A 27,732-nucleotide genomic window follows, 5' to 3' on the forward strand; every position below is an offset into this window, starting at 1 on the left:
TGTTTTCTTTACTTTGTGTCTTTCTTGAGCTTGTTCCTGGGTCCATCTTCATTCAGAAGGTGCAAGGAGTCTTCTAGAAGCGTCCTGGATCTTGAAGCCAGTTGGTAGGGAGTTGGAGCAACAATCTTGGGCCATTTGTGGTGTGACAAAAAGGTTACGCTGTTCTTTCCACCCTATCTCCTTTTAGAATTCTCTTAAGCTTCTTAACTATACTTAGGCAGATAGCCAACGTCTCAAGCTTTCCAACGCCTACTCACACGTGTCAAACCAATATCTGGAACTCCAGATATCGTCGTTTTGGTCCATAGCACGTGAGAGGACCTCCGCGCGCGGCGGAGCGGCGAAGCCCAGCGCACAAGCAGTGGCGGAAGCGCCGAGGCTTGTGCGCTATCTCTCTCCTCCTCTTCTTTTTTCCATTCAATTAATTCAGAATTTTTTATCTCTCTCTAGAGACGATAAAAAATTCTGAAAAAATTCTCAAAAATCATTTTCAATCTAAAATTTCTACGGAAATTTTTTTACTCTTGGTAAAATTCATATCATCCTTCTTAATTGAACATTTACCTTCATAATCACTAAAAGCTTTACAAAAAAGGTTATATGAATCTTGAACTTGCAATACTAGTTGAAAATCTTTCTAACTAACTTCCTAGCTCCCTGAGGGATCGACCCTTACTAAAATACTACTAGTAAGGAAATTAAATTGTTGATTGGTACTTAACTATCCTTACAAACGACTCTCAATCAAATTGTACCCCTTAGTTAGGACCAATCAGCCAGCGAATACAAAAATTCCATTTTTTATAAAGATAAAAGAGATCCAACGGTGGAGATTAAGCACCAATAAAATGACGGTATCTTGATATCTAGACGTCAGATTGGGCTGAAATTTTGAGGGCACGTTTGTCTTTTCCCCCTCTACATTCCCTAAGGTTGAATCTTTAAACAGAGGTCTGGAAAAGGATGAAATTCACTTTTTGAAGCTCTCTCCAAGGATTTGGCCAAGAAGGACACAAGAGCTGCTTTGAAAGTCGACGATTATTGATTTTTCACTCAAATCTGTAAGTTTTTTATTTGTATTTCAACCTTCTTCTTGAACAATTCTAAAACGCCAAGGCATGGGCGAAATGTACATGCCCTAGAAGTGGATTTGAATGAAATTAGCACTGCATTTTGATTCTGATTAAAGATATGGTTTTTAATCTTTAATTTGACATCAATTTGAACATTACTGCATTATTGGATTTATAATTTAGGGTCAGATTTTACCTTTTCCCCAATTTCTTCACTTTCTCTCTCTAGATTAATTTGTCTAGTTTATCTCTCTAGATTTCAATTTTTGTTGTTTGTAAAATTAATTTAATATATAAAAAACCAAAAAACAAAATTTGATTTGAAAATTCATTCATCTTGAAGTCCAATTTAAAAATCCCTTTCTTGATTATTAAATTCCCAATTTTAATTCATAAAAATTGTCTTAAAATTTTATAATAATTGGGAAATTAATAATCTGAATTAATCTGATCTTATAATTGAAATAATTATATCTTGAGCTTTTTGACCGAAATATTTAAAATTAAAATTAAAATATTTAAAATATTTAAAATATTTAAAATAATTATGTTTTTCACTTGATTTTGATTAATTAAAAACATTATTAATCATAATTAAGGTTTATTAATTGCAAAATTAATTCATCTTTGAATTAATTCATTAAAATTGGATAAAAATTCTTACTTGCTGCCTCCCTGTGGTTCGACCCCTTGCTTGCTCTATATTCTATATTAGTGATGAAGGGTATTCATAAAATTTATTGTATAAGTCTAAACGTCAAATCAACAACATATTTACACGCATTTTTAGGCTTATCAACAATTGAAATTCCTTAGCGTTGCTTCCCCAGAAACAGCGCCAATTGATAACCCAAAAATAGGGGTCAATTTTACCCAATTTAATCCCTTGTCGTTATTGATTTTAGCTTATATAATAAAATTTCTAAAACCTTACTTAAGATGTATAATGATAAGTAGAGGTAACGTCCAAGGGAAGCTAGTAAGGAATCCAATTTGATGATTTTCTTGAGTAATTTGACTTTAATTAGAGTTAATTTGATCTTCAATGAAGATCAAATCAACCTAATTAGTCAAGGAATTTAGAAAGGGAGGTAGGAGAGATGAGAGGAATAGAAGAAATATGGGCTCTAAATTGAATTATTTGATCCAATTTAAAGGATCAAAGTAGTCAATTAGAGGGATTCAGAAGGAAATTTAATTGTGTTTTGGTTGGTTTTTTTAGGGTTGATAATTCAGAAATAACTACACTATAAGATAATAAAAACACGGTAATGTAATCTCCTAAAAATCAAATCTTTTTTAATAGTTTTTTCTAATGTGTACCTAAAATAGCTAGGTAAATCTCTCAATCTGGCCTCTCAATCTCAATAAGGGCTTGTACATTTCGCTCAAGCCTAGTGGTTTAGAAGTTCAGACCAAGTTCAAGAAGAACAATGAAGGAATTGAACTAAAACATCATCCAAATACACAAAAAATTCAAATACAAAGAAGAAAAAGGTACCAAACAGGTTGATCCAAGCTGTAGCTCCTCTCTGTCTTGCAACTGTTATAGATCACCATCAAGAATGACCCCCTCCTCTCAAAATTTGGCTTTTATACTTAGGTTAAATGGTAAAAAATTACCATTTTACCCCTTATTAGTAATCAATTTTTATCTATACATGTATGTTTTATCTGAATAATCCAACTATATGAATATAAAGAGGGGATCAAGACGAGCAAATCCATAAAAAAATCATCTCAATCGGACTCCAGGATCAAAAGTTATGAATAAATGAATTTAAACCAATTTTAGCCATTGGATTTAAATTCATTTATTTATTTATTAGTTTCTTTCACACGCAATGTCGTGTCATTTTATGATTGGATGGCACAATTTGAATTTGATTTTTTGGGTTTGATCGTTGAGCACCAGGTACCCCTTGGTGAAAAATAAAAACAAAGAAAAAGATTAAAAAAATAACAATGGTGCATATGACACGCATCTAAGCGTGCATTCTTCATAGCACCGGTGAGTAAAAAGACACAACGTCACCGTCCGTGCGGGCGCGTTGTATGCGCCTCACGGGCGGTGAACTTACCTCCTGATGGTCCCCCTCCTCAAGCGCCGTCGGATTCTCATCCGACGGCCGAGATAACGCCACGTCGATCGCCCGAAAATCTCTCTTGTGGTTTTGCATTAAAGTCCTCCTTAAAAACACGAAATTGCCGCCTAATGCCGCCCAAAAATAATTGTGTATATGTCCCTTCCGCATTCTCTCTCCTCTGATTTTTCTTGAAATTACAAAAATACCAAGCCAATTTTCAATTAAATCCTTGCCACTTTTATATAATGTGTCTATGCCACTACCGAGAGCTGTTTTTAGGGATATAATTGCAACGCGTATTGACGAAAAGCCCCTGAAGTTTGCAAATTACTTTAAAACTCGTTATCGCCTTACAAATATATACTTTTGCTCTTTAAAAATTCATTTCTTCCTCAAATAAATCCCATAAAATTCCAATAAAGTCCTAAAAAATCCTAGAAAATTCCACAAAATTCTAGAAAATTCAGCAATTCATCCCCACACTAATTAACCTCAAAATTAAATTTTAAACATGCCATTTTCATTTAAACAGCATTATTCCAAGCTTAAATTAGCTCCATTAAATTCATATAATTAACAGAAAATTAGGGAAAAATCATAATTCACTTGGAGAAATTAATTAACACGTATTATATGATAACAACTCCATTTTAAACTCTTTAAATGAATAAAATTGTGCTAATTGCATGAAATAAATACCGAATTCAGGGTGTTATCACTCTGCAACTGAACATTTCTCTATGCTTTTCCTGTAGCATATACGTTGTTGAAAGCAGCTCTCAGGATCCAATGAATAGCTAAGGAAAGTTGACGACCCCTGGCTACAATCCAGGGGACATCATAAAGACTACCTGCGATTCTGACTTTTTCAACTTCGCATATTGGCTTTATATTATCTACGGCGTTCAACTGAACATTTTGCGTTCAGTTCAAGCCTAATAATGAAAAGTTTTATATAAATAGCATGAACTTTCATTCTTTTACTTCATCCGAATGTTTACCAATTTCCTGATCAATTATTTTTGCTCACTATCCAAGTCTCCACAGAGAAATTCTGAGAAAGAATAAGGGGCAAGTTTACGAGCAGAAAAATTGATATTACGCAATCGTTACTATCCATCTTGATCAGCCAACTCCCCAGTTTCCTTCCATAAAAAATATCGTACGAAACACGGCATTTCACAAAAGAAAAGTTTGGTTTTTGGTCCCCCATTTGAGTCACCCAATCGATAGCACAAGCTATTCCTCTCTAGTCATACCTTGAATCGTCTATTTTATTATTTATTTTGCGATCGTTCATAACTCGTTTATTCGACACTGACGCCCATTATCATCCAAGAGAAGATTTTAAGCATAGGAAAGATCCTAGCTCCTACAATAGGACTCAGAATAGTATTGCTCCATCTTCTTGACCAAGATTTATATTCTGCATTGTTATTATAAGAGCAGAACACAGAATTTTTAAGGCTGTGTATTACTTCAGCTCATCTGCCTGAAAAATCAGCGAAATTACTACCTCATTCCAAGCGCTGCTCAATCATTATTGAAATTTCCGGGCAGATATGCAGTTCATGCTGAACCTCGGGAAGAGGTTCTTGCTCTTCCTCGATTGGACAATCTTCCTCGTAAGAAGAATCTTCATTACCGTCATCTTCTGAAGCTGGCTCGAAGAGGAAGAAGAAGATTCAACACCAGATTCTGAGAGGAACTTTGATAGAAATTGGTAAGATAGAGAGCATAAAAATAGGGCTCTACCATTCTTCTCATAAATTTGCACCTTGCTTTGTCGCTTCTGCTCATACATGCCTTCGTAACTTTCTTGAATTCACTCCTAGAGTCACGCCTTCAGAACCTATAAAAAGAACCTACCTTCCCACCTTTTTACTGACATGGGAAGCGAGGCTTTTCTTCTTATGAAGCGGATGCTGATGATGAAAGAACTTGTTCGGATGCTTATTATTTATGAAGCTATTGTAAGTTGATTGTCTCCCTCTACTTACTTCAATCATTAATTTTTTTATGACTTCTTCTGGTTCTGCAAACAGTGTCTCTTGTTTAATTAATAAGATCCATTATAACTGTTCTTAAATCAGAACCTTCTATAACTTCCCATATTGCCAACTCTATTGGTGGGTTAAGTATACGACTTAGATTTACTTCTAGCAACAAGGCGGGAGTTTACGAGCGTTTACGAGCGAGCGCGAGGTACGAATTTATGAGCAGGAGCGAGGGAGAGAGTAAAAATAACATAGAAATAAATGGGAATAGACTTTATCATCTAGCGTAGGCATTCACTTGAGCACTGCGGTTCGGGTCACAGCAATTCCATTACTATACTAAATAAAACTGGTCAGGTGCGAGGTGGAGCATGCCTTTTTTTTCTTATTAGTAGTTGTGAATACCAGACCTTTGATCAAAGACCGGGTTGACCAAATTAGAAGGTTATCCAAAGGTTCCGAAAGACATTTTTTTAACATAAATAAAATAAAACAATGAAAATCAATGTTCTGAGGCGCTAGTTTACGAGCGGGAGCATAAGGGCCGCAGCGAAGTCAATGAAGATGAAGATAAATGTTATAAAGTCAATGAAGATGAAGATGCTAAGAAGTCAATGAAGATTAAGGTGAATGTTACAAAGTCAATGAAGATGAAGATGCTAAGAATTCAATGAAGATTAAGGTGAATGTTACGAAGTCAATTCAGATGAATCTAAAGAAGAAGTTCTGCAAGGAGCAAGCTTACGAGCGATAAAGAAAAGAAAGAGAAGAAAAAAAAACTGAAAGAAAGAAACGTTATAAAATAAAGAACCTCGTGGCATTACTTCTGAGACAGCTCATATTACACTACCAATTCTTGTATATTCATATTGATCGGTTAATAACATTGTTCCCTACTTCTCTCGAAAGAGTAGATCACATCCGCTTTTAAATGAACCCTACTCACCTCCATAAATATTTTCAGAAAGTGGATGGCAGCTTCGTTCCAGAAAGTACCACTAGACATCAACATAAATAAATAACCTTTGACCACATTAGTAGCGTCATCAGGATAAGCTCCTGATTTGATGCTGTTTAGGACAACGTTCTTTCTTGCAGTTTTTTTAATCTGCTCGTAAACTCGCACCTAAAGTTGCTTCTGCTCATAAATCGCTCCCTAATGCTCCCGCTTATAAGCTCGCACCATATTTTTGTTGTTCGTAAAGATATTAGGACTTTCACACTGACATTCAGACAGAAAACATTCGATCAGTTTCCTTGTTTGGCTTTTTCTGAACATTTCATCGTTTACGCTGGATAACGTTTCATCGCTCCCGCTTGTAAATGATCCTAAAGTCGCGCCTTCTTGTTAGTGGGAACTTTATTACGTACGAGGATCACTTTCACAGAAAGCAAAGCGAGAAGCTTGACTATTATGTTAATTGAAAAAACTCATTTATTTATCCGCTCCTTAACGCTCGTAAACTCGCACCTCCGAGACGCTGCACGGTAGACCATAAAATTCATTCTTCTAAATCAGAACCTACAGCTCTCTCATAATTGCATAGATAAGAACAGTGACTATCTTTAAAAAAGTGAGAGAGGGACCCGACAAGTGGACGGTTACGAAGTTACTTATTTTTGTCACCTTTTTTCATATGATTTGATTTTGTTTTTTTTAAGAAAAATGTGCGAGGAGCGGGAGTGAAAAGCCACCTCTTTATACACTGGATAACTTCGTCGAGATATTTTTTGGTGTTCAGCTCCTATCAAAAATAATGCTTAGTTTAATAACTGCGGTATCACTCCTTACATCTAAGTATCCCTAATATCACTTTTTATTACATTCTCTCTTGAGGTTTTTCTTCCACTTATTAATTGCTTTATCTTCAACTCTATTACTGTCTCTATTATTATTTTTCCCCTCTCAATTTTTTTATCGTACATAATTCTACTAGTTACCGATTTGATTATCTTATTAATGCGAAGCATAAATGAATCATTAGATTCCACTTAAAAGCCCATGCCATGTGGAGACAACCTCACTCCCAAATGAAATTGAGTCGGAAAGATATGTAACGAAGTTAGGTAGCAGGACTAGCCTCTGGATCAGCTTTCATAGTGGGGAAATAAGAGTCAAGTTAGGCGCAAGTTTACGAGCAGACCGAGGTTACGAAGTCAATCATGATTTACTTCTACACCAAAGGTTTCGAAGGGGCAAAGTGAATAAAGAACTGAAATAAAGTGTTCATGTTCTACAAGAAAAAAGCTATGGATGACACCCTTTTCATCCAAATTTATTTTTTAATACAATTTATTCCCGTTTATCACATCATTTTTGCTCTTGCATATTAAGTTCTACTATAAATGTTACTTTTATATTTTCAATATTATAATTATTTATTGTTACCCATGTGACTTCAGTTTTGTCAAAATAAAATTATCGTATATTAATATTTGGTGATACTAATATTGTATATATATCAAGGATTAAACAAAACATAAGATTATAATGCCGCATAAAATAAGAACAAAAATTTTCATCATTTTTTAGTCAAACGCTCAAATTCACACATGAAAGCTATTTTTTTAACTTATCAGAAAGCAAACGCTAAATATCTTGAAGAGAAAGATATCATTTTTAGTATATAGAAAACAAACCAAAAGAAAATTAAAGTTAGAATATAAATTAGGAATATGAATAATTTTTAAGATTGATATATATATATACATATCAATCTAATCGACCTTGTAAAAAAATTAATAGTATTTAGTTTTTTTTCTTTACATGATGTATTTCAATTATTTTATTTCGTTGCAAAATTGATTTTCTATCAGAAATATAATTAAATTTTATTTTTCTTATTTTATATTATTATTAATTTATTTTCTATTTTTTTTTACCTCTCAATATTAACATTTTTTTGCCTTTATCTTTGTGGATTTATTTTTCTCTAAGTAAAATGTTAAAACCTTTTTCCTTAGTAGGTATTGTATGTTGAGAATTCACTATCCAAGGTATGAAGACTTTATTTATAGTCCTCAGTCATGTACGTAATTTCTTTTAAAAATTGTCTTGTTATGTTAATTATTTTTCAAATACAATATTTTTCTGTATTTTTCTATCTTTTTATTTTTTTCTTCCGGGATTTATTTTTTTCAAATTTCTTATGTTATTTTTACAATCCAATTTTATTTTCTATTTCTTAGTGTTTGCTATTTAGTTTGAATCCTAATGTATTTTTGTCTTTTAAATGTTAGAGTATTGCTATCCTTTTTGGTTTTTTGATTATTATTTATGAGTCTTCATTTATCTTCTATCTTTTTCTATTATTCAGTTTCTCTTAATGTTATTTTTACCTTCTATGCATTAATATTATTTATTTATTTTTATCCATGTGGAATCAGTTTTCTCAAGAGAGATTAATATTTTCTTCCTTATGAAGTATTTTGTATTTAGAAGTCATAGTGTTTCGTAAAGCAACTTAGCTGGTGCTTGTATTAGAAATGACATTGTCTATGACATTTGATGTTTTTTCCCCTGGTGGAAGAGGTTTTAAATATGAACATCTATTTATGGTTCTTATTTTTCTTAATCATGTATTTCATATTGTATTTTTCCATTATGGGAATTATTCTATCAAATATTAATTTTTTGTAAGTTTTTTATGGACTGGCATTTCAGTATTCCTTCAAAGGGATTCATTCCTTCCTTTCTTATAATCTCAGATTTTCATTTTTATGTGCAATGTTTTACTTTTGATCCGAAACATATTTCTATTATTTTTATGAATCCTATTTTGGCTTATAACTTTTACTGTTACATATTTAGTTCACTCCTGATATTGTTATCTTTATCTTTCAAAGGTGAATATGAATTTCATTTTTGCGTAAATTTGTATCTTTTTTAAACAACGTATTTGTATTATTTAGGGTTTTATAAACTATCTTAAAATTTAGCTGTCTAAGGCATTCAGTTTATACTATGTAAAACATTTTCAATGAAAACTTTTATGTAAAGTTATCATATGTATATATATATATACAATATTTATTATAAATGCTTTGTTTTGTTGTTGAAATACTTAATTATCAAAAACATCAATATTTTAAATAGTAATGAAAATAATAATGTATATTTTCTCTAGATACTTTCTAAATACTAATGTAAAACTATAATGTATATTTTAAATTTGAATTAAGAGTAATGGATATGTTTTCTCATTCAAAGTCACTCTGTTCTTGAGTTTTAAGAGGGAAGGATTGAAGGATCATCTATCTTAATTTTATTTACCCTGGTGGTGATGGAGATGGAGGTAAAGGTAGGTATCGATTAGCATGTGGTAGAATTGGTGGTAGCATGTGAGATTGTGAAGACTAGGCTTTTCTCAACGATAATAACCTAGGAAAGGACTGAGACATATAAGACTGAAAAAGACTTAAAATCATACTATCCTCATCGTCATGCACCAAACATGTCATGTAATGCTTTCTGTTCATGTGTCCAAATCAGACTAGTTTTATTCAATTTTTATAAAATAATTTTCATGAGAAATACTGATAAACTATAATTGAAGACCTTAGCTGACACTTCGGTGGTGATGGGCGATGGTTGATGATAGTGGCATGAATGGAGTAATCATATGAATAAAATACCACCCATAATTGTGATGGAGATGGTGGCGGATATGCATGGATGAGCAACATAGTGGGATAGTAATATGATTTTACCATTGTAGGTGCTGACATAAATGGATAACAGAGTTTGTGGCAGCATATAGGATAGTGACAACCTATGACATACTCAACTACGCTAACCTTTTTTCTATGGCAAAATACACGGAGTCAGGTACGTCCAACCCTGTGGTTGTGCCCGTAGACCGATCCAGCCGTGCCCTGGACGCCACCCATGGGGATTTTATATATGAAGTGGATTATTTATCAGTGTTTATAGGCATTGAGCGAGCATAAATATCCCAATTACAATCGAATCCTACTCGTCCACGCCATGTGCAAGAAAAGAAAAAGGTACATGAGTGATACCTGGCAGGTGCTCGGAGAAGGTCGCTTATATGAACATCTCACCAGGTCCCCCTACAACAGTGATGATGCATGGAGTGTGTGGAGCTCTCTCTGCCGTCAATAGATGGCACCTTTGAGGCATGTGGCGTGATATCAGTCAGGCGAGAGGACGATAACTTAGGACATAAGACAAATACAAGAGTAAAAAAGATGAATATTACACTAAACTTGGCTTCGTATGGCAAACAGGCAGAGTGTTGTGTTCTTTTCAAAAGTCTTGATCTTAATGTCACTCCTCCAATCCTTTGCTCTCTATTGTCAATAATGGACCTAAATAATGAGGAACAAAATCCAAGGATCCCGTTAAACAAAGATGGGGACCTATTTATGTATTCAAATTGGTGTATGGGTAGAGGAGGTAAAGATGGAACTACAGTTCAAATGTCAGTGCAAAACTTCTCTTGGATCATTAGATATTATCACTTCAAGCTTGACTAATATGGGTCCTTCATTGTTCTCTCTACTTTTTGAATTTCCCTAAGACTTTCCCTAACACTCCTTGTCGTAATCCAGACTTGAAAATTCACTCTTTAAGCCAATAAGCTCTTGCAAATGTACCTGAAAATGTTAAAACAAGCAAGGGAATTTTTGGCACATTAAATTCAACTTCATACATTCAAGAATTGTGTATTATGGAGTGTCTTCATTCATTCTAAATTTAATAAATACATTGATTATAAATTAAAATTTTCTTTTCTACCTCTGTGATGAAGGAAAATTGTGTACTTAGTTTCAGTGTCGTTGTGATTTAATTTTATTAAAACCAAATACATTTGTTTAAAAATAGAAAGTCACTCAGATGTATAGTAAAAGCAAGTTCGTATCTAGAGGAATTGGCCTTTAAATGTAAATTTGATATTGAGATATAGTAAAGAAGAGTAATGATAGCAATAGAGATACTGAATGTAGTGACAGATAAGTAATTAGCATTTAGGGATTAGTATCTAATGGGTTAGAGAATTTAAGATAATATTCAATAATAATGAAGATTAATTGATATGAGAGAGCTCTAGAGGAAGAGAGAATATAATATAGTATTTATATGTTTTTGTAGCTACTAGAGTTAATAAAGGAGTAAGATATTTGTAATCGATTAATACTAATGTGATGTTAATATAGGTAGTGGAAAAGTATAGAAGATAAGTGCTGTAGATGGATTCGTGAAATACTATTAATAAAAGATAGAGATAATTGTAATGGATATCAAGATTGTAGTTATTTAGTGAATAAGGTGTTACGGTAATAAGGTGTAAGTAGTTAGTTGATAGAATTATTTAGTTTAGTAAGATTTAAGAAGAATGAAATAGAGAGAAGTATTATAAAGATAGGAGAAATAAGGAATTATATTTTTATCAAGATCCAGATTAATGTCATAGAGAAATACTTATTTATCCTAAGAGTTTAAGATTATGGGAATTAGGTAAGAGAAAAGGGATTATCTAGTTTAAAATATAATTAATTATCTAAATAGATATTAATCAGGTAATAAAGAGTCATATATGCTAATACCCCAACAGAGATAGAGGAGAGTATAGATGTTATCTAATTTTTAAGAGTTCACTTAATTAGATATGGAGGATGATGTAAGTAGGTATTTTGATTATTTATGTTTATAGTTATCTTAGGATAATATAAATATCATATATATAAGTAGTTATCTTCCATATTTATTTTTAATAAATTTTAAAAGGTAAAATTGGGATAAAATTCATATGAAACACCCAATGCTCGTAATGTGTTCGTGGAAATGTGTCAACCAGGCCGAACTCAGAGAGAAGAGATAAAGCAAATTCTGACTTCAATTTGAATCAAATACACATACATAGAAAGCGAAAACACATTTAATTCTACCTTATGAAGTTCAATAACTCACATGAATCCCCCTGATTCAGGCGTACCAAGATTGGGGCCGCCAATCGCTGCCCCCAGAATTTAGCATGCATCTCCTCCTGCCTTGCTCCATGCTGGCATGAATCCAAGGAGTTCCAACACTCCTGAGGCACTGTCCAAGGTTTCCCGAGCAGCGTGAGAGGTGTCACTCCTCTCCCTTGCTCGTTTTGTCACTGGATGGGTCTCCCACCACCGATGGAGCAATAATTAGGGACATCCCAAATTAGGGGTTGTAATCCCCCTTTTAAGGATTCTTGAGGGCCTCTTCTGGTTGTTGATGAGTTTTCTGGCAATGGGGGCCCTCCAGGTGCAGTAGGATGGCCTCTGGTCCCCCTTCTCATCAGAATCCATCATCTAGCCGCCAATTTTGACAACTTGGGGTGAAGATGGATGGATATGCCCCTGGTCGTTCAATCTCCATGATGACATGTCCAACGGCTGCGATTAAATCACACCCGTGGACCATGATTAATAAGGTGCACCCATTTTCCCATGTCATCATCCTCGTCAGCCTTTCAGACACCATCCAATCTTCCATACAGAGATTGGACGGCTGAGATGATGCCCATTTACTTATAATGTCCAAACATGACACAGACTTTGGGTCGGGTAGGCTCAAAGCTCCGTTATGTTTACTTTCTAGATTTTATTCATCTCTCAGGCCCTTGGGTCGCGATCCATCTTTAAAATTCTAAGCCCGGCCCATGCCATTCTGAAAGTTAAAAAGCAATCATTAATCCCATATCGAAGTATTCTAAAATATGTAACACTATATAAACTCTGTCCGATTTAATGCTATGAAATAAATAAACCTTCCATCGCATGTGTGTGCATAGGCCTCTATGTGGGCCTTCTATGGGCCCCATGTGGGCCTTATGCGGGCCTTCGTGTGGGCCATGTTGCAGCTCATGTGGGCAGCAGCGCGCATCGACTATAGGGGGGTTTGAGTGCCTCTGCACTCACCTGTGGCCGGTTTAAGTGCTGCTGGTGCTTGGCTCATGAACCACTTTTTTTAATCTCTTTCCCTGAAAAATATAAGCTAACATACAAGAGAGGAGGATAGAAATCATTGAATATATTAAGCATATTTTCAAGAATAATTAGTGGGTTAGTAAACTATCCTACACATTACATTAAAAAATGTTTTTTTTTACCAACTTCTTTATCTGAGGCATGACATTAATATCCATGTGAAAATGCAGATAAGGTAGATAAAATGATCTCCAAATTGGTATTAGAATGCACAGAATTTGATGATCCATTTAAAGTTTCTTACTCCGCCACGTGTTTCTCGCAACATAATGCATTTTTTTTCCAAAACATGCACACTTTTTCCTATTTGTTTCACCCTGTGTAAGTTAAAAAAATAAGTTTCAATTGTTTTCCTTCATCATTGGTATCATCAGTAATTAAGTGGTGCCAAGCATTTACTGATGTCAATTATCGACTTACGACAATCATCAGCTGCGATCAAACTGAATCAAATTGTGCCATGTAATGGAGAGAATTAAATCAATTATAAGCCCTGTAAAAAAAATTAAATAAATCCATAAAAAAATTTTGATTTTTATAATTATCTTTTGTGAACTTAACATCAAAAAATTCCATAAATATACCAGAAAATTGGGAAATTTGGAATAACCTTATTAAACTTCTTATACCCAAAATTATTAAAATAAATAATTTTTTTCCTAATTGTCAAACTATTTTATTCTTGAAGTTAAAGTCTAAATTTTTTTTGATAATACTATCCAATAGAAAAAAATTGGAACTTCATTCTAAACATGTAACAAATCATCTTAAACTTTAATTACATCCATTTATGATCATCTGAATCAAAATAAACACATAAAAGGCAATAAATTTTTATTATAAAAATTACATGTTTTTTTTATTATCATCCTTGGATGTAGATAAGGCCAAGGATATGTGAATGATAGGTAAATGTTTATGATATCATACTATATTTTAATTATATTTAGATATTTAATATTCCTATTCACAAGATATTAAAGGAGCAATTCAAAAATATATAGTTTTAATTTCACTATGTAATCTTCTAGATGAGGATGGTTGATCTCATCATCATTTGTATGGAGACAATAAAGAGATCGTACATAACCTCTTTAGGGAAAGAGTTCACTTTGTTTTCATCATGAGTGGACGACGTTTTGTTTTCATCATCAAAGATCGTCGACGATGTCGTCCACGCCGCCTGACACCGTCGCCGAAGATCGGGTGAAATTGCTCGAATTATCGCGTTTTGTTTTCTTCATTCTTTCTCATGTTTTGTGTTTTTCTCATCTCATCATTGTGTTGTCATCGCGTCCGCGATGCGTCCCTACGTCCTTCATCGTCGTCATGGGGAGGGATCCTTAGCCATTTTGGATCCCCTCCCTTGTGCCCTTGTTTCTTGTTTTCTTTTCTTTTCATTTTGTTTTAATTCCCCCCCCCCTTCTATTTTGTAATGAGGGGGCCCATTATATACGGCCCCCCCTTAATGGACCCTTCTTCCCTCCCCTTTGGGCCAATTTGGGGGCCCATTGACCTCTCCCCTTTATACGGGAAGAGAGGGCGCCCTAGACAATCAGACCATGAAAAAGAAAGAATAAATCGTGTTTTTTTTTGTCATGGTCTCACCTCTCCTTGCGAAAAGGAAGAACACGGAGAGGAGAGGGGGAGGGCGAGTGGGGTAACTGACCGGCTTCTGCAGATCGGGCGGAGTCATCCTCCCCCCAATTCTCTGTCGTGGCTGCTCTGTCGAGAAGTTACGACCGTCCCTAGCGCTCGCAGCTAATCCGTGTGTGTGCGCATCCAGAAAGGAATCACATCTGGTATCGTCTATGATGAAGGCGAAAATGGGATGTAAAATGTTGTGTCGTTGTTATTTTCGCTTCGATCAAATAAAATTTTGTTTTGTAAACTCACTCAGATATGTGTAGTGTTGAGCAAGGTCATCTCCACAGGGATTGACACTTGGAGATAGAATTCACTAATGAGTAGGATGGTCAACAAACACCACTAGGTGTTTGTTGTCATTTCTAAAGAAAGGTAAAGAAGAATTTAATGATGATTTATAAAGGAAGTCCTCTCTAAGAATTTTATTTCAACCTCCGATTTCGTATATAGTCAAGGGAAGAAGATTAGTGATTTTAAGAAAATTTTCTAGAATTTTTAGAGGTCGAATAATGTGAGAAAATACGAAGGACAATATTGAATTTTAAATGTTTGTTGAAATGCCTAAGAGAAAATATCCCTTTTATGGATTTTTAGAAGGAACGAGATAGATGGTCTCTATTAGCATATGTATAGATTAGGAAGTATATCTTCCTAGAATTTATTTTATTTTTTTAGAGATTTTTAATCGTGATAGAAGTATTTAAATTGGTTTTAAAAAGGATCGATTTAAAACCGGCACACGAAGTGTTCGAAGAATTACCTCAAAAGCGATTTGGGATAGTTTAGTTTTTGCTCGAAATTGATTCAATTCAATTTCGAGAAAAAACGGATAAAAGGTATGTTTACTTGATTATGCTAAAATCTAAATCGATTGAACTTCTATGCTTAGAACAATTGAAATACTTACCGGATTTTTGCGCCGACTTGGAGTGGCCAACAGCTTCAGACTCTGCTCCGGTTGTGTCATCCTTCAGGAAAGGATTTGTTCTCCGTCTTCTTCCTTTCTCTCTTCTAATCTCCCTTAAGGTCACGGCTCTGTCACCGCCGTTGACCGAGAGACCAAGGAGAACGATAAGAAGGCTGAGGATCTTCTCCTCCGGTGATTAAATTTCAAAATGCTCAATTCAATATTCCGGGGGTGAAAGATGTTTTCTTTCAGTGATTTACATCCTTGTATATGTCAGGAATGGTCGGAAGACCTTCCTGACCGGTATGGGATTATTCCGGCGATGTCTCCGGCGAACAATCGGCGGAAATCCGCCTTCTCGTCGCCGGAGTGACGTCGCCAGCGACAAAGACGGCGGGTGGATGAAGAAGACGGCGGGTGGATGAACCATCCGATTTCCTTTCTAGAGGGTCCAACGGCTATGATTAAATCGTAGCCGTGGACCCCGTTAGTTCTGGTGGACCCTTGCCGCATCAGCGGCGCCTCGTCAGCTCCGGGTTGCTACGTCCGCTTTCGATTCGTCCACGACAGCACGTTTGGATGAGCTGTCGACCTGAAATAAGAGAAAAGAAAAGAAATAAAATAGAGGGATGATCTTGACCGTTGATATTCTGAAAGAAGATCGACGGTCATGATTATAACGTTTAATTAAGTAGGCCCATTTCGATACGGGCTTCGGGCCGGATCGGCTAGAAGCCCGTTCAACGTTTTTTTTAGTTCATTTTCTTTAGATCGTGGCCCGATGGGCTGCGATCTATCCCTTAGAACCTCTGGCCCGACTCAGTCACTGCTGCGATAGCAATCCCATATTACTCGTGTTAAAAACTATGAATGGTATATAATTCTTGCAATTCTCCACTTATAGAATTATAAAGCGTACACTTACTTTGGGCGCTGATAATATTCCTTTCCTCCTTAGAGGCGCGGCCACCGTTAGGCTTGTGCTGCGCGCGCCGCCCTGCGCCGGCGGCCATCGCTACGCTGCGGGCAGCGCGTGCGGTGCGCTTGGCTTGGCTGCGGCCCATTCTTTTATTTTTTTATATTTATGTTATTAATATTCCTTTTTTATTTTTTATTCTTTTATTTAACCATCAAATTCCTTACTATGCTTTTAAACGCAAAAACCTATAAAAATGGAACATTTTACATAATGAACGAATATTTTCATAAAAGTGGAATTTAACATAAAATGCATGTTTATTTCATTTAAAATGACTTCATAACCCTTTATTAAATGTAGTTTCGCAAGCATGATTAGTGACACGTCAGTCTACGAGTTGGGAAGATTGGGCGAACACTTGAGTCTGCGCTGATCCATTGACTGTGCACAATCCAAAGGTCGCCCGCGGACGGAATCACGTTGCGGGTGGCCCTCTACCTTGGTGAAGATCCGACCACTCGGCATCTTCCCATCCCCGACGCCTCTTCGCAACACCTGGGGTGTTGTCGCGTTGACTGGTCGTTGGTCCGCCCAACGCTGGGCGGCTGCATTCACCAGACGTCGAGAGAGTTCCTGGCGTGTGTGTGAGTCGCACCCCGAGGCCCTGCGCTTCCGAAGGACCCATGCGGCCGAATCTCTCCATTTGATCGCCGGGTGCGCCTTTGGGCTCGACCGGCCGTCCACGATCTGTTGGTGCCCAGGTCTATCGTGCTACCCGTGTGAAGGGTCGATCGGCCGCCTGGACCCTGGACGGCCACGCCTGCTCAATAGGCTACTGCGCCCCTGGCATCGGAGTTGCACCCCCGGATTAGTCTCTCCGTGTGAGGGGACGGTGACTGGGATTCATTCCTGGTTGTCTGTCTCTCTCTCTCGGAAGTTGGACTGCCGCTCGATGAGTTTCCGAGGGGTGCCGCCGACCCTTTGACTTGGCCTGTCAGAACCGTCGGAGCGGACGATAACTATTCGACGAAAGCTCCAACCACCTGGTGGCTCACAACCGGTCCTCCGACCGCCCGACCCCCACTTACGGCCGACCCGCCAAGCTTAGTTGTCCGAGCTCATGGCCCACGCCCGTCCTCTCTCTCCCCTCTTCCAACTGCTCCAGCAACACATTGCATGTCGAGCCGCCGTCAGCTCTCTGGCGTCTCTCCGCTCCACCTGCTCCGAATGGCCACCAACGTTGACAAAATTCTGCACCGCGAGCCACGCCGACGAGGTACGCTACCCTCTCCCGACGCTCGTTTATTTACCTTTTGCAGTATACTTTCTTCTTGACTCCACCGCGCTCGGGCAAGGTAGGTGAGAGAGACAAATTGAGAGAACTACGACTCTGTGAGTGTCTTAACGGTACGGACAAGACCGTCCGTTACGTGCGAGCCCTACAGATAGATTCCGTTAGGCAGTAGATGCCTTCGTCGCTCCGACGAGGTTTGAGAGGCCACCGTCGTGGTCACCCGGTGACCCCCGTCCAAGCTTTGAGCTCGGTGCCTCCCTTGAGTCAGAGCCTACACGTACGACACGTAGGGCACTCATTCACTGCTTCGTAGTTACATTGACCCATTATGGTTTTATCCGTTGGACGACGACACCGTCGGCGTTCGACACCACCATCATTTATCAATACCGAATCATCATATTCGGTGCCGACCGGACAATGTCCTAGATGACGTCCAACATCAGATCAATTTTATGAACTCTTTTCCTAAAGAGCACACACAACATCATATGAGCACAAGTGGATAGTGCTATTATATCTACAAATTTTAAGTCATGGAATACGCTATGAATATGAATAATGAGATATGTATTTAAAGAGAAATACATTTTTGTATGATATCATTATAATGTAATTATTATTTCACATGTGCTTGGTGTTCATTATAGACACTATACATAGAATAATAATCAATATTATTTTTATCAATGAATAACAAAGGAAATGAGGAAAGGACTCTAGACTTTCTTGCTATATTTAATTCCAGCAAAGGGATTTATTTATGTGTTACTTATTCAGCTGTTGTAAAGGACACATCCATCAAGCATGTTGTTACTACTTTGACTACGAATAATTGGCATCCATTATAATTATATGTCAATATGATTTTCCTTAATGGTGACTTAGGTGATGAATTATATTCGAATATTTAATATGGATCCAAGCTTTGAAGTAATCCTACTTTAGCACGAATGCTAGTATTTACGATCCAACAATATATAGAAAGTTGAATCAACCTTATTAGTAGTAGTTTTCCAAGGTATGTAAATACTTACTAGAGTTTGTCTCTCATAAAAAAATTAGATTACTCTTTCCCCTGAAAAGGGAGGAACTTGATCTAATAATCCATATTATTTGTGTATGGCATCGTTTGTTCAGCTCTAGTTTAAGTCACAGTGAAGTAATGAAGATTTTTTACAGTTTAAGTTTAAGTCAAGAGTGTCACATTGCCCAAAATCCATTTTCAGACATGAGATTAATATGATGTCCAGAAATATTGTTCTTTCTGCAGGAAAAAAACCCTACATCTTCTCAATAATGGTGTGTGCCCAGTAATTTCTCATGCATTCTTGTTAAAAAAATGTCAATTGATAAAGCAAAACCCCAAGAAAACCCTACTCAATACAAAAGTTTGTTTGGTGTGGGATGTGTAAGATGAATAAGTAATTCTGAGATATCAACATCAGTAATAAAAATATTTTGTGACGTATATATTTTTAAGGCAAATTACCTCAAATCCCATTTTCTATTAGCACGTGGAAAATAATTGTCATTTTGTGCACAAAAAGTAGCTTCACAGAGTGATCAAACTGTTATATGTAGATAGGGTTTGCTCTCACTCTGGTTCCGCTTTTTGGCAAACACCCAAATCTTACATGAGTTTAGTCCCGTCTTGTTCGGTCCTTGTTAAAGTCAAAATAGAAAAGTCATGTCAATGGTTATGTTGACCATCAACATAACTAGATTATCGTTGTTCTATACAATTCAGCAGCCTAACCAACAACTTTGACCATGCCCGCTAACTCTTGAAGTCCCATGACTGTCGACTAGAGCAACCAAGGAAGGGGAATGGGAGGCGAGTGGTATAGTAAAATCTTTTTGAATTTTACTAACATAGTATAAAATAATAATATACTAATAATTTCAGTCACAAGTGAGATTTTTTACTATAATTTCCGGTATCAAGCAACATTTATACTTGTTTTTTGTTGTCGTTGGTGAATTTTTTTGTGGGGTGGGAAATTTCACCTGGACTTTTTCCCTGTATGGTCTATTCAATCAGAACGGAGATGACCTCTCTCTCTCTCTCTCTCTCTCTAAACTGAAACTGTCATAAGGCGACATTTCAAACTTCTCTCCAATATACACACGAGAGAGAAAGAGAGAAAAGTAGAGAGAGAGAGAGAGAGAGAGATTACCATTTACCAGAACCAGAGGCCGCACAAGCGGCGGCAACCCGGCGGCGGAGGGCACTGACCAGTACGGCGGATATGCTCCGCCTGCCGTCCGACGGCCACCACGTGTCGCTCTCTCCGCGCCTCCGCCGCCGCCAGCTTGTCCTCCGCGCGCAGCTTCACCTCCGCCAGCTCCCTCAGCGCCCTCTCATGGGCCTGCGCCTTCATCTTCTCCGCCCGAGCCTGGCCCAATAACAAAAAACCCCTCCATATTAGCAGCGTCTTTGGCCCATTAAAAATTCAGTGTGGAAAGTACGATATTGCACGAACGTCCGGGAGGGGGACGGAAGACGAGACGAAAACGATCGTTCTTCCACATTTTCTTCCCGTCCCACGTACGAAGCAGCGCATTAGGCCACTCGCAATCTGACACGTGGCGTTCGCACGTGTCGAATTCCAGCTGGAGGCTTCATGAGGATACACGGTCTTTCGTATCGTCAAAACTCTGAGACGGGACGAAATTACCGTCTCGGCCGGATCCGTGCAGTATACCGGAAACGCACCTCGACTTCTCGCATGCGAGCCTCGACCTTGGCCTTCTCGTGCTCCTCCCACGCCTCGATCTGCGCCTCCTCGCGCTTGAACCTGACCGAGGGGAGCGGACGGCCGTCAGATCTAAAATCGACGGTGGGGATCGCGGGAGAGAGAACACGGACCTGGCGTTGTGCTCGGCCTTCTCGGCCGCGGCCCAGGCCGCGGCTCGCGCGGAGAAGTCGACGGTCTGGTCTTGGGTCTGGGCCTCGTCGACGCGGTCAAATTCGATCTTGCTGGCCCAGGCCGCGATGTTCATCTTCCCGAGCTGGACTCCCAGGGTGAAGATCTCGCTCCGCGTCTTCATCCGCCGTTCGTCCTCTGTCATCTCGGGAGAATCGACGGTCAGGATCGGGGGAGGCCGGTTCGGGGAGGACGGCCGGTTCGGGGTGGCGGTCCGCGACGGTTCGTGGCTCGCCGCCGGAGTCATCTCCGTTCCGGTGTCCCGCATGGACACCGGCTTCGCTGCCACCTCAAGCCGACGGTCAGAAAGAAGCGGAGTTTTTGGCGGGAAATTTGAATTGAGGCTTACCGAGGGCGTCGGCGGCGGGGGGCGTTGGGTCAACGTCAACGGCTTCGGGGACGACTTTGCCGGAGCTAAGCGGGGGGGGATCGTCGGGAAGAGGCTTCTTAAAGTGGTCCGGCGTGGCCACGTGGCGGATGCTGATCCACTTCTCGGCGTCGTTCCACTTGGACGGAAAGGGCCTGGGGAACGGCGGCGCCGCCGCGCCGCCGGAGAATTCAAAAACGGCGTCGTCGGCTGCTCTTTTTCCCGCCAAAACTGTTCTCTGCGAGTTCTTCAGAAGAAACCGCCCCTTGTCTCCTTCGTCCGCCTCTGCAGAGATCGACGAAGAGGGTAAGATGAAGAACAAGCCAATGGCCGTTCATCGGTTCTTGGATTGTGAGGAGAAAAGATGAGGGATTACCGTCGACGCCAGTAGAGTGCTGGAGATCGGGGCAAGTTGTCCAGTGGCTGTGGACGCCGAGGAGTTTCATCCTGAGCTTGCTCGGAGAGATAACCCCCGCCTGCAGTCAGATTGATTTGGATTATCAGAAAACGAGTTCATGAATTGGAGACAACGAACGAAATTTTCAAAGACTCGACAACATTTGTTTATTTGATCGTTGCTGTATGTAGGAAAACGAAGTACGATCTAGACGGATTGGACATTAAATCGAAAAAGGGATCGACTTTGAGGAAAAGGAGATTTCTTAGTTCGTAAATAGTAAACGAGAGGAGAAATTCACGGAAAGAGAGGCCGATTTCTCAATCGCTAATCAGACGAAGAAAAACCTGGAGAGAGAATGTAACCGATTATTTAATATTTGAGGAAAACGGAAATTCAAGGAATCATCGAAGGCAATGATGAAATAGCTCAGGCAATCGAGACGCTAGCCTTTCATCCGCCAGGTAAACGAACAACGATCTGTATAGAGATAGAGAAGATGAAAAGGAGGCCATAACGAAAATCAACTCAGAGGAAGAACTAATTCGAAGGTTCATCAACAGTAATGCAGTTTCTCGCTGCGTAGGAAACAAAAAATCGAAAGCCAGAGCGAAACAACGATCTGGAGACAGAGAAAGGACATTACCTGAACACCGTGGATCCTCTTATACTCCATGGATTAAACCTCCCGGTGCTCACTTCAAGATAGAGAAAGGAAAGAGGGACTGATTGAGAGGTAAGATGACGGCACGAACATAGATCTGCTCTATCACAACCAATCGACAGGCATTTAACAGTGGAGAATGGATCGGTACCTGAGATAGAAGCCAACGCCTCTAACTTTCCCCAAATTCAGGAAACTCTGTAGAGAAGTATTTCACAGACTGGCCTCATATACAGATTTGAAGGCCCCACTCCGCCATGGAAGTCGCGAGCGGAGATCGTAGCCATGCCCACGCCCCTACCGCCGTCATCATTGGCCCTGGATTTGAAAAACTAACCAGTCCGGGTCTAAGAGCATTATTTATACATAGGCTCGAGGAACAGGACGACCAAAGGAATCCCGTCACCGCCGGTCAGCTTACCGCCGCGCTCCCGTAACTATCACTTGGTTTTTATATTCCCCCCGTCGCCGGTGACTTGACGACATCATTTCTTCTGCAGTCGTTACATTTTTTTTTAATTGGACAAATGGAATAATTTATACCTAGGTCGAAACCATAGGTGATGTGGTTAATTCGCCCCGATTTCCGAAGTTTTCTTCCTGGGGCCCACCGTATTTATTCTCTCTCCTGTCCACTGTTGGCGTCGGCGAGTCTCCAGCGATTATTCCAAGAAGTGGAGAATAAAAGAGTGATGATAGCCAGAGAGAGAGAAAAAGACAGAAAGAGCGGGAAAAGGGGAGAGAGAAAATAAATAAATTAAAGAGAGAGTGCGAAAGAAAAGGAGAGCTAAATAGAGAGAAGGAAAGAAGAAAAAGAAAAATAATGTCATAAAAAAGAGAGGCACAGAGAGTTAAAGAGAAAGAAAAAGAAAAATAAAATAATATTATAAAAAAGAGAGGCACAGAGAGTAAAAGAGAAAGAAAGGAATAGAGAGAGAGAGAGAGATAGGAAGAGGGAGATAGAGAGAGAGAGAGATAGACAGAAAGAAAGAGAGAGATAGAGAGAGAAACAGAGAAAGACAGAGGAGAGAGAAAGGGAAAGAGAGGAAGAGAGAGAAAGACAGAGATAAAGGGAGGGAGAGAGAGTCAATGGTCAAACGATGTACCCGAGGCACCACATGCTCCGTTGCTTTTCGGATTGGTGTCAGGCAAAACGCCAAAAACCAAGAAGTTATACTTAATTCTTGAAAAGCCCCTTTCATTAACTTGCGTTTCCCTCTCAACCTGGATTCCCTGATTATAACATATCAGTCATCACAACTTCAAATTATATAATCAGGAGAAAGGGTATAACGGATATAAAGTATAGCGGTAGGATTGAAAGGTCAGAACCGTTTTTTCAGGAGGACCGCCCGGGTACTTGCCATTTTTGGAAGTGTCTGACTTGCGGGTCCCACTGCCAGGCTGGCTAATCAAAGCAGCTCATCTTCGCCGTGTCGTTTAGGTGACTGTTCTTGGCAATTTATAATTGATGACTTGAAAGTGGACCCTAACTTAGACCTCAAATGCCCATACAGATGTGGATAGCTTTATTTTTTCTCCCGTTTTAAAAATAAAAAATAAAACAATATTTTGCTATATTCAATGAATCCAAGTCCCAAATGCACTTGTGTATTGTTGGCTTCGTAATCCAATTAAGTTTTTATAATGGTTTTAATTCTATTAAAATACTTGACAAAGTTCCGTAAGAGAATATTTTAATCCTGATATTAATGGTTTTTTCCCTCTTAAAATTTTCTTGATAAAGTTTCTAAAAATCCCAGACGCAATCATGTATAGATGTGATCTAAATCCAAATTTTTAGAATAATTTGCTAACCAGCTAAAATTTTCCCAATGGCGAGAAAGTAATAAAAAAAGAGGTAGATTTCAAATTTTGTATAGAGGCAATGTTCAAACTGATGAATAAATTAACGTTGACTCTGTCATTTTCCCTTTAGTTTTGATCTAGTCAAAAAGTCAGGGTGAAAAGACCCATTAGGTCATGTCGTAGGCCGCACACTTTCAAAGCCTATTTTCTTTGTTTTAAATGAGGGATAAGTGGTCAAGGGGTAAAAATGTACTTTCCATATGAATGAAACAACGTTGTAGTCCTGAACAGACTAAAAGTGACTGATCTAGGCACAGATTAATAGGGAAGGATGCTACCATCTACAGTGAAATATGAATCTTATCCATTTACCCATTCGGAATTTTTTAATGTTTTTTTGTTGTTTTGATGTTGGTTTTGTTCATGATATTGCATCCGTTTCAGAAAATCCCATGAAATAATTGAAAGAAACATACAACATCCAATTATCCAAATTAATAATATGGTTTAAATGTAAAGTTCAAAATTGTTTTGACTAGGCTACCGATTTTGAATCAAAAGATGGGACTCAATTAAAAAGAATTAATCTACGGATTTCAAATGTGGTTAAAATAAATTAGCATGCAGGGTTATATAAATCGAAATCAGAAAAAAAAAAATTCCAAGAGTGACCCGAGAAGAGCACAGAATTATTTTCCTACGTAACTATTTAAGCAAGTTAAAGATTGGAGCTCCGTGTGGTCTCTCATGCACACAGAGAATTTTATATCCCAATGGAGTAACCCATGGATTTTTTTCTGATTTTGGTTGTGAAAATCAATTTAAAACCATCCTGTTTTTTTATCCACGAGCCAATTTGAAACACTTCAAAATGGATATTATGACATCAAAGTAGTAGTAGCCTGCATATTTTTTCTTAGGAGTGGAATATTTTTCTTTGAATGCGGATGAAAAATATGTTGATCCTAAATTAGCAGCGATGTGAAGGTTACATTTAGGCTGTGCTATTGCTATGGATAAATGGATGTTAGATATTCCTCACAATGATTCGATCTGATTCTCTGTTATCTATGGGTAGTGAAAATAAATTTTAATTTATATAAATTATAAATTGTAATTTATAATTTAGGAAATATATTTTTATCCTAAATTTGCAGCGATGGATGTTGTGTGTTTTGTGCAATGATTTAATATGGTTCCCTATTATTTATGGGTGATGAAACTGTAATTTGGTTTATAGGATCATGAATACAATAAAGTAGTGTGGCCGGGCTCAATGCCATAACTCAGGCATTGAAGATTTTTTTTGTACAGTTTCTATGTCTGAAAATAATTTATACGCTGAAATTACTTGATAAATTCACTGGTAGAATATTTGTGTGAGTGCTCTATATTAGATATCAATAGTATTGTTTCAAATTGCATTTTCTACATGGTGGAGATTTGCTTCCCCCTCTCTGTCAATATGACACTTCAGTGTTAACTACAAAACAATGTCCAAAAACTGCCCACCATTATCTTTCCTGGCGTCAACAAAGTCTAATAAAATTGACGAAAAAAACACACGGTATTTACAGGTAAAACAAATACTAATCAGATAGATTGAGGAGACGATAAAAAGATGTTAGCAAATAATTTCCTATTTATTTCAAACCTGGTCTTCTATACCTGAGGGTATATATTTGGATATGAAATTGAAGAAGTTAATTTCCGAGCTTAATTGAAAATAATTAATCACATAAGCATCCGTGAGTTGTATCTGTGGATATATCGGCTGAAATTACTTGAAAAAATACCAGTGGAATATTTGTGCGAGTGCTTTATTTTAGATATCTAGAGTATTGTTTCATATTAGATTTTATATGAAAAATAAGGAGATTTGCTGCTCCATGGATGTTTTGAAAGAGTGAGAGAGACGGAGGGAGGAGAGAGAAATACAGAGATATAGAGAGAGGGAAACATAGAAAAATAGAGAGGGAGATAGATAGATACATACACACATAAATATATAGAGAGAGATAGAGAGTGAGGGAGAGTGAGATCTCTTCCATCCATCCATCTATATCTGTGTGTCTACCTATATCACTATATCTCTATCTGTCTGTCTGCCTAGCTCAGTTTCTCACTATCTATCTCATTATCTCTCTATCTATATATCCATCTATCTGTCTATGTCTCAGCAGCTCATTGTCTTAATATCCATCCATCTGTATGTTTATCTGTCTATCTATCCATCCATCTATCTATCTATCTATCCGTCTATCCATCCATTTAAATATCTATCCATCCACCCATCTATCTAAATATCTATTTATCTATCTTTACATCCAATCTATTTATCTATCTCTCTATCTCTGTCTCTCTCTCTCTCTATAAATATATATATCTGTCTGTCTGTCTATCTGTCTAAATATCTATCTATACATACATCTACCCATCCATCTGTCTATCTCTATATCCATCTATGGATCCATCTATGTATGTATGTATGTATATATATCTGTACCTTTATATATATACATTTAATCTATATACCTACCTATCTATCATGTATGTATGTATGTATGTATGTATGTATGTATGTATGTATGTATGTATGTATGTATGTATGTATTATGCATGCATCTATCTATCTACCTACCTATCTATCCATCTTAATATCTAAATATCTATCCATTCATCTTTCTATCCATCTATCTATACTTTTATCTAGGGATCGCCCATCCCAATACCGGTATTGGATTACGGTATCGGGACAAATGCTGTACTGGATACCGAAAATCAAATTCTTGGTATCCGTTTTTTTTCGATATCCGGATATCGATATCGGTTGCTACAGTACTAATATCCGATATCAGTATCCATCTAGATGTCTTCATCTGCCTCCATCTCTCAAGGAGGATGACGATATTGGAAATCGGACGTGGATATTGGATTTCGATATCCAACTTAGAAAGGTAGTTTAAAAATATAATTTAACCATCATTGTGCAGCGGTTAGAAAGGATTGACGGGGGCAAGAGGGTAATTAGAGAGCTTTTTATTTATTAAGTGGCTCGTTTAATGTATACAGCTGAATCTTTTTTTTCTTCCATATGGGATAACAGGATTCGTAGTTTAACATCAAACTCCGAATCCTTTTATCCCATATGGAAGACAATAGAAATTTCCAGCTGTATTTATTGGATGAGGTATTAATATATTATATATATAGAACGGGCTTAAAATATAATGCCTGTCTATTAAAACTTTATTATATGATTACACTTAATATATACAGCGCAATATTTCTACATGGGATGACAGGATTCCGAGTTTACATTAAAGTTCGAATCCTGTTATCCCATATGGAAGAAAATAGAAATATTGCGCTGTATACATTAACCGAGATTGAAAATATATCAAAAGCACTTGGTGTTTATGTACATAAATCGTTGAATATGATGATAAATATTATTTTTTTTCCGTCGATAGCGGATATCAAAATCCGTTAATATTCGGTACCCGATATCTGTTTCGTCCTTACCCCTCCAATATCCGTCTGGACCTAAAGGACGGATATTGACCGATATTCGATATCGGATATCGGAATGGGTCGGACAATCCCTACCAGCATAAAGCGGACGGTTATTACCCGCTTCTAGCAAAGACAACCAAAG

The 27,732-nt window shown here is 37.8% G+C and overlaps 1 protein-coding gene and 1 long non-coding RNA gene across 3 annotated transcripts; one reads left to right on the forward strand and one right to left on the reverse strand.

Moving 5' to 3' along the window:
* On the forward strand, positions 1–5,183 carry LOC144704481 (uncharacterized). The gene is made up of 2 exons (XR_013581821.1): positions 1–1,061; positions 4,721–5,183. It is a non-coding gene; the product is annotated as an uncharacterized LOC144704481 (long non-coding RNA).
* A 14,814-nt stretch (positions 5,184–19,997) lies between these two features.
* LOC144704628 (uncharacterized) lies at positions 19,998–22,603 on the reverse strand. 2 transcript variants are annotated; one of them, XM_078577109.1, is made up of 7 exons: positions 22,417–22,603; positions 22,248–22,299; positions 21,581–21,680; positions 21,187–21,489; positions 20,780–21,119; positions 20,627–20,708; positions 19,998–20,306 (listed from the first exon to the last, which is right to left on the reverse strand). In XM_078577109.1, exons 2-7 carry the CDS (start codon positions 22,275–22,277, stop codon positions 20,091–20,093), a joined length of 1,071 nt encoding a protein of 356 aa, XP_078433235.1. In that variant the 5' UTR covers positions 22,278–22,299; positions 22,417–22,603; the 3' UTR covers positions 19,998–20,090. The 2 variants fall into 2 exon arrangements, with proteins under 2 accessions (XP_078433235.1, XP_078433236.1); XM_078577110.1 differs by having other exon boundaries at positions 22,248–22,326.
* Between the last annotated feature and the right edge of the window lie 5,129 nt (positions 22,604–27,732).

This window comes from Wolffia australiana, chromosome 6 (genome assembly GCF_029677425.1).
Source record: "Wolffia australiana isolate 7733 chromosome 6, ASM2967742v1".
In the NCBI taxonomy this organism is placed as follows: domain Eukaryota; kingdom Viridiplantae; phylum Streptophyta; class Magnoliopsida; order Alismatales; family Araceae; genus Wolffia; species Wolffia australiana.

Excerpts from the sequence above, each read along its gene's own strand:
- LOC144704628 (XM_078577109.1), bottom strand. The coding sequence starts at position 22,277 with ATGGAGTATAAGAGGATCCACGGTGTTCAG. Across the intron at positions 21,681-22,247 it reads AGAGGATCCACGGTGTTCAG|GCGGGGGTTATCTCTCCGAG; the intron begins GTAATGTCCTTT and ends ATCTGACTGCAG. Across the intron at positions 21,490-21,580 it reads GCACTCTACTGGCGTCGACG|AGGCGGACGAAGGAGACAAG; the intron begins GTAATCCCTCAT and ends CGATCTCTGCAG.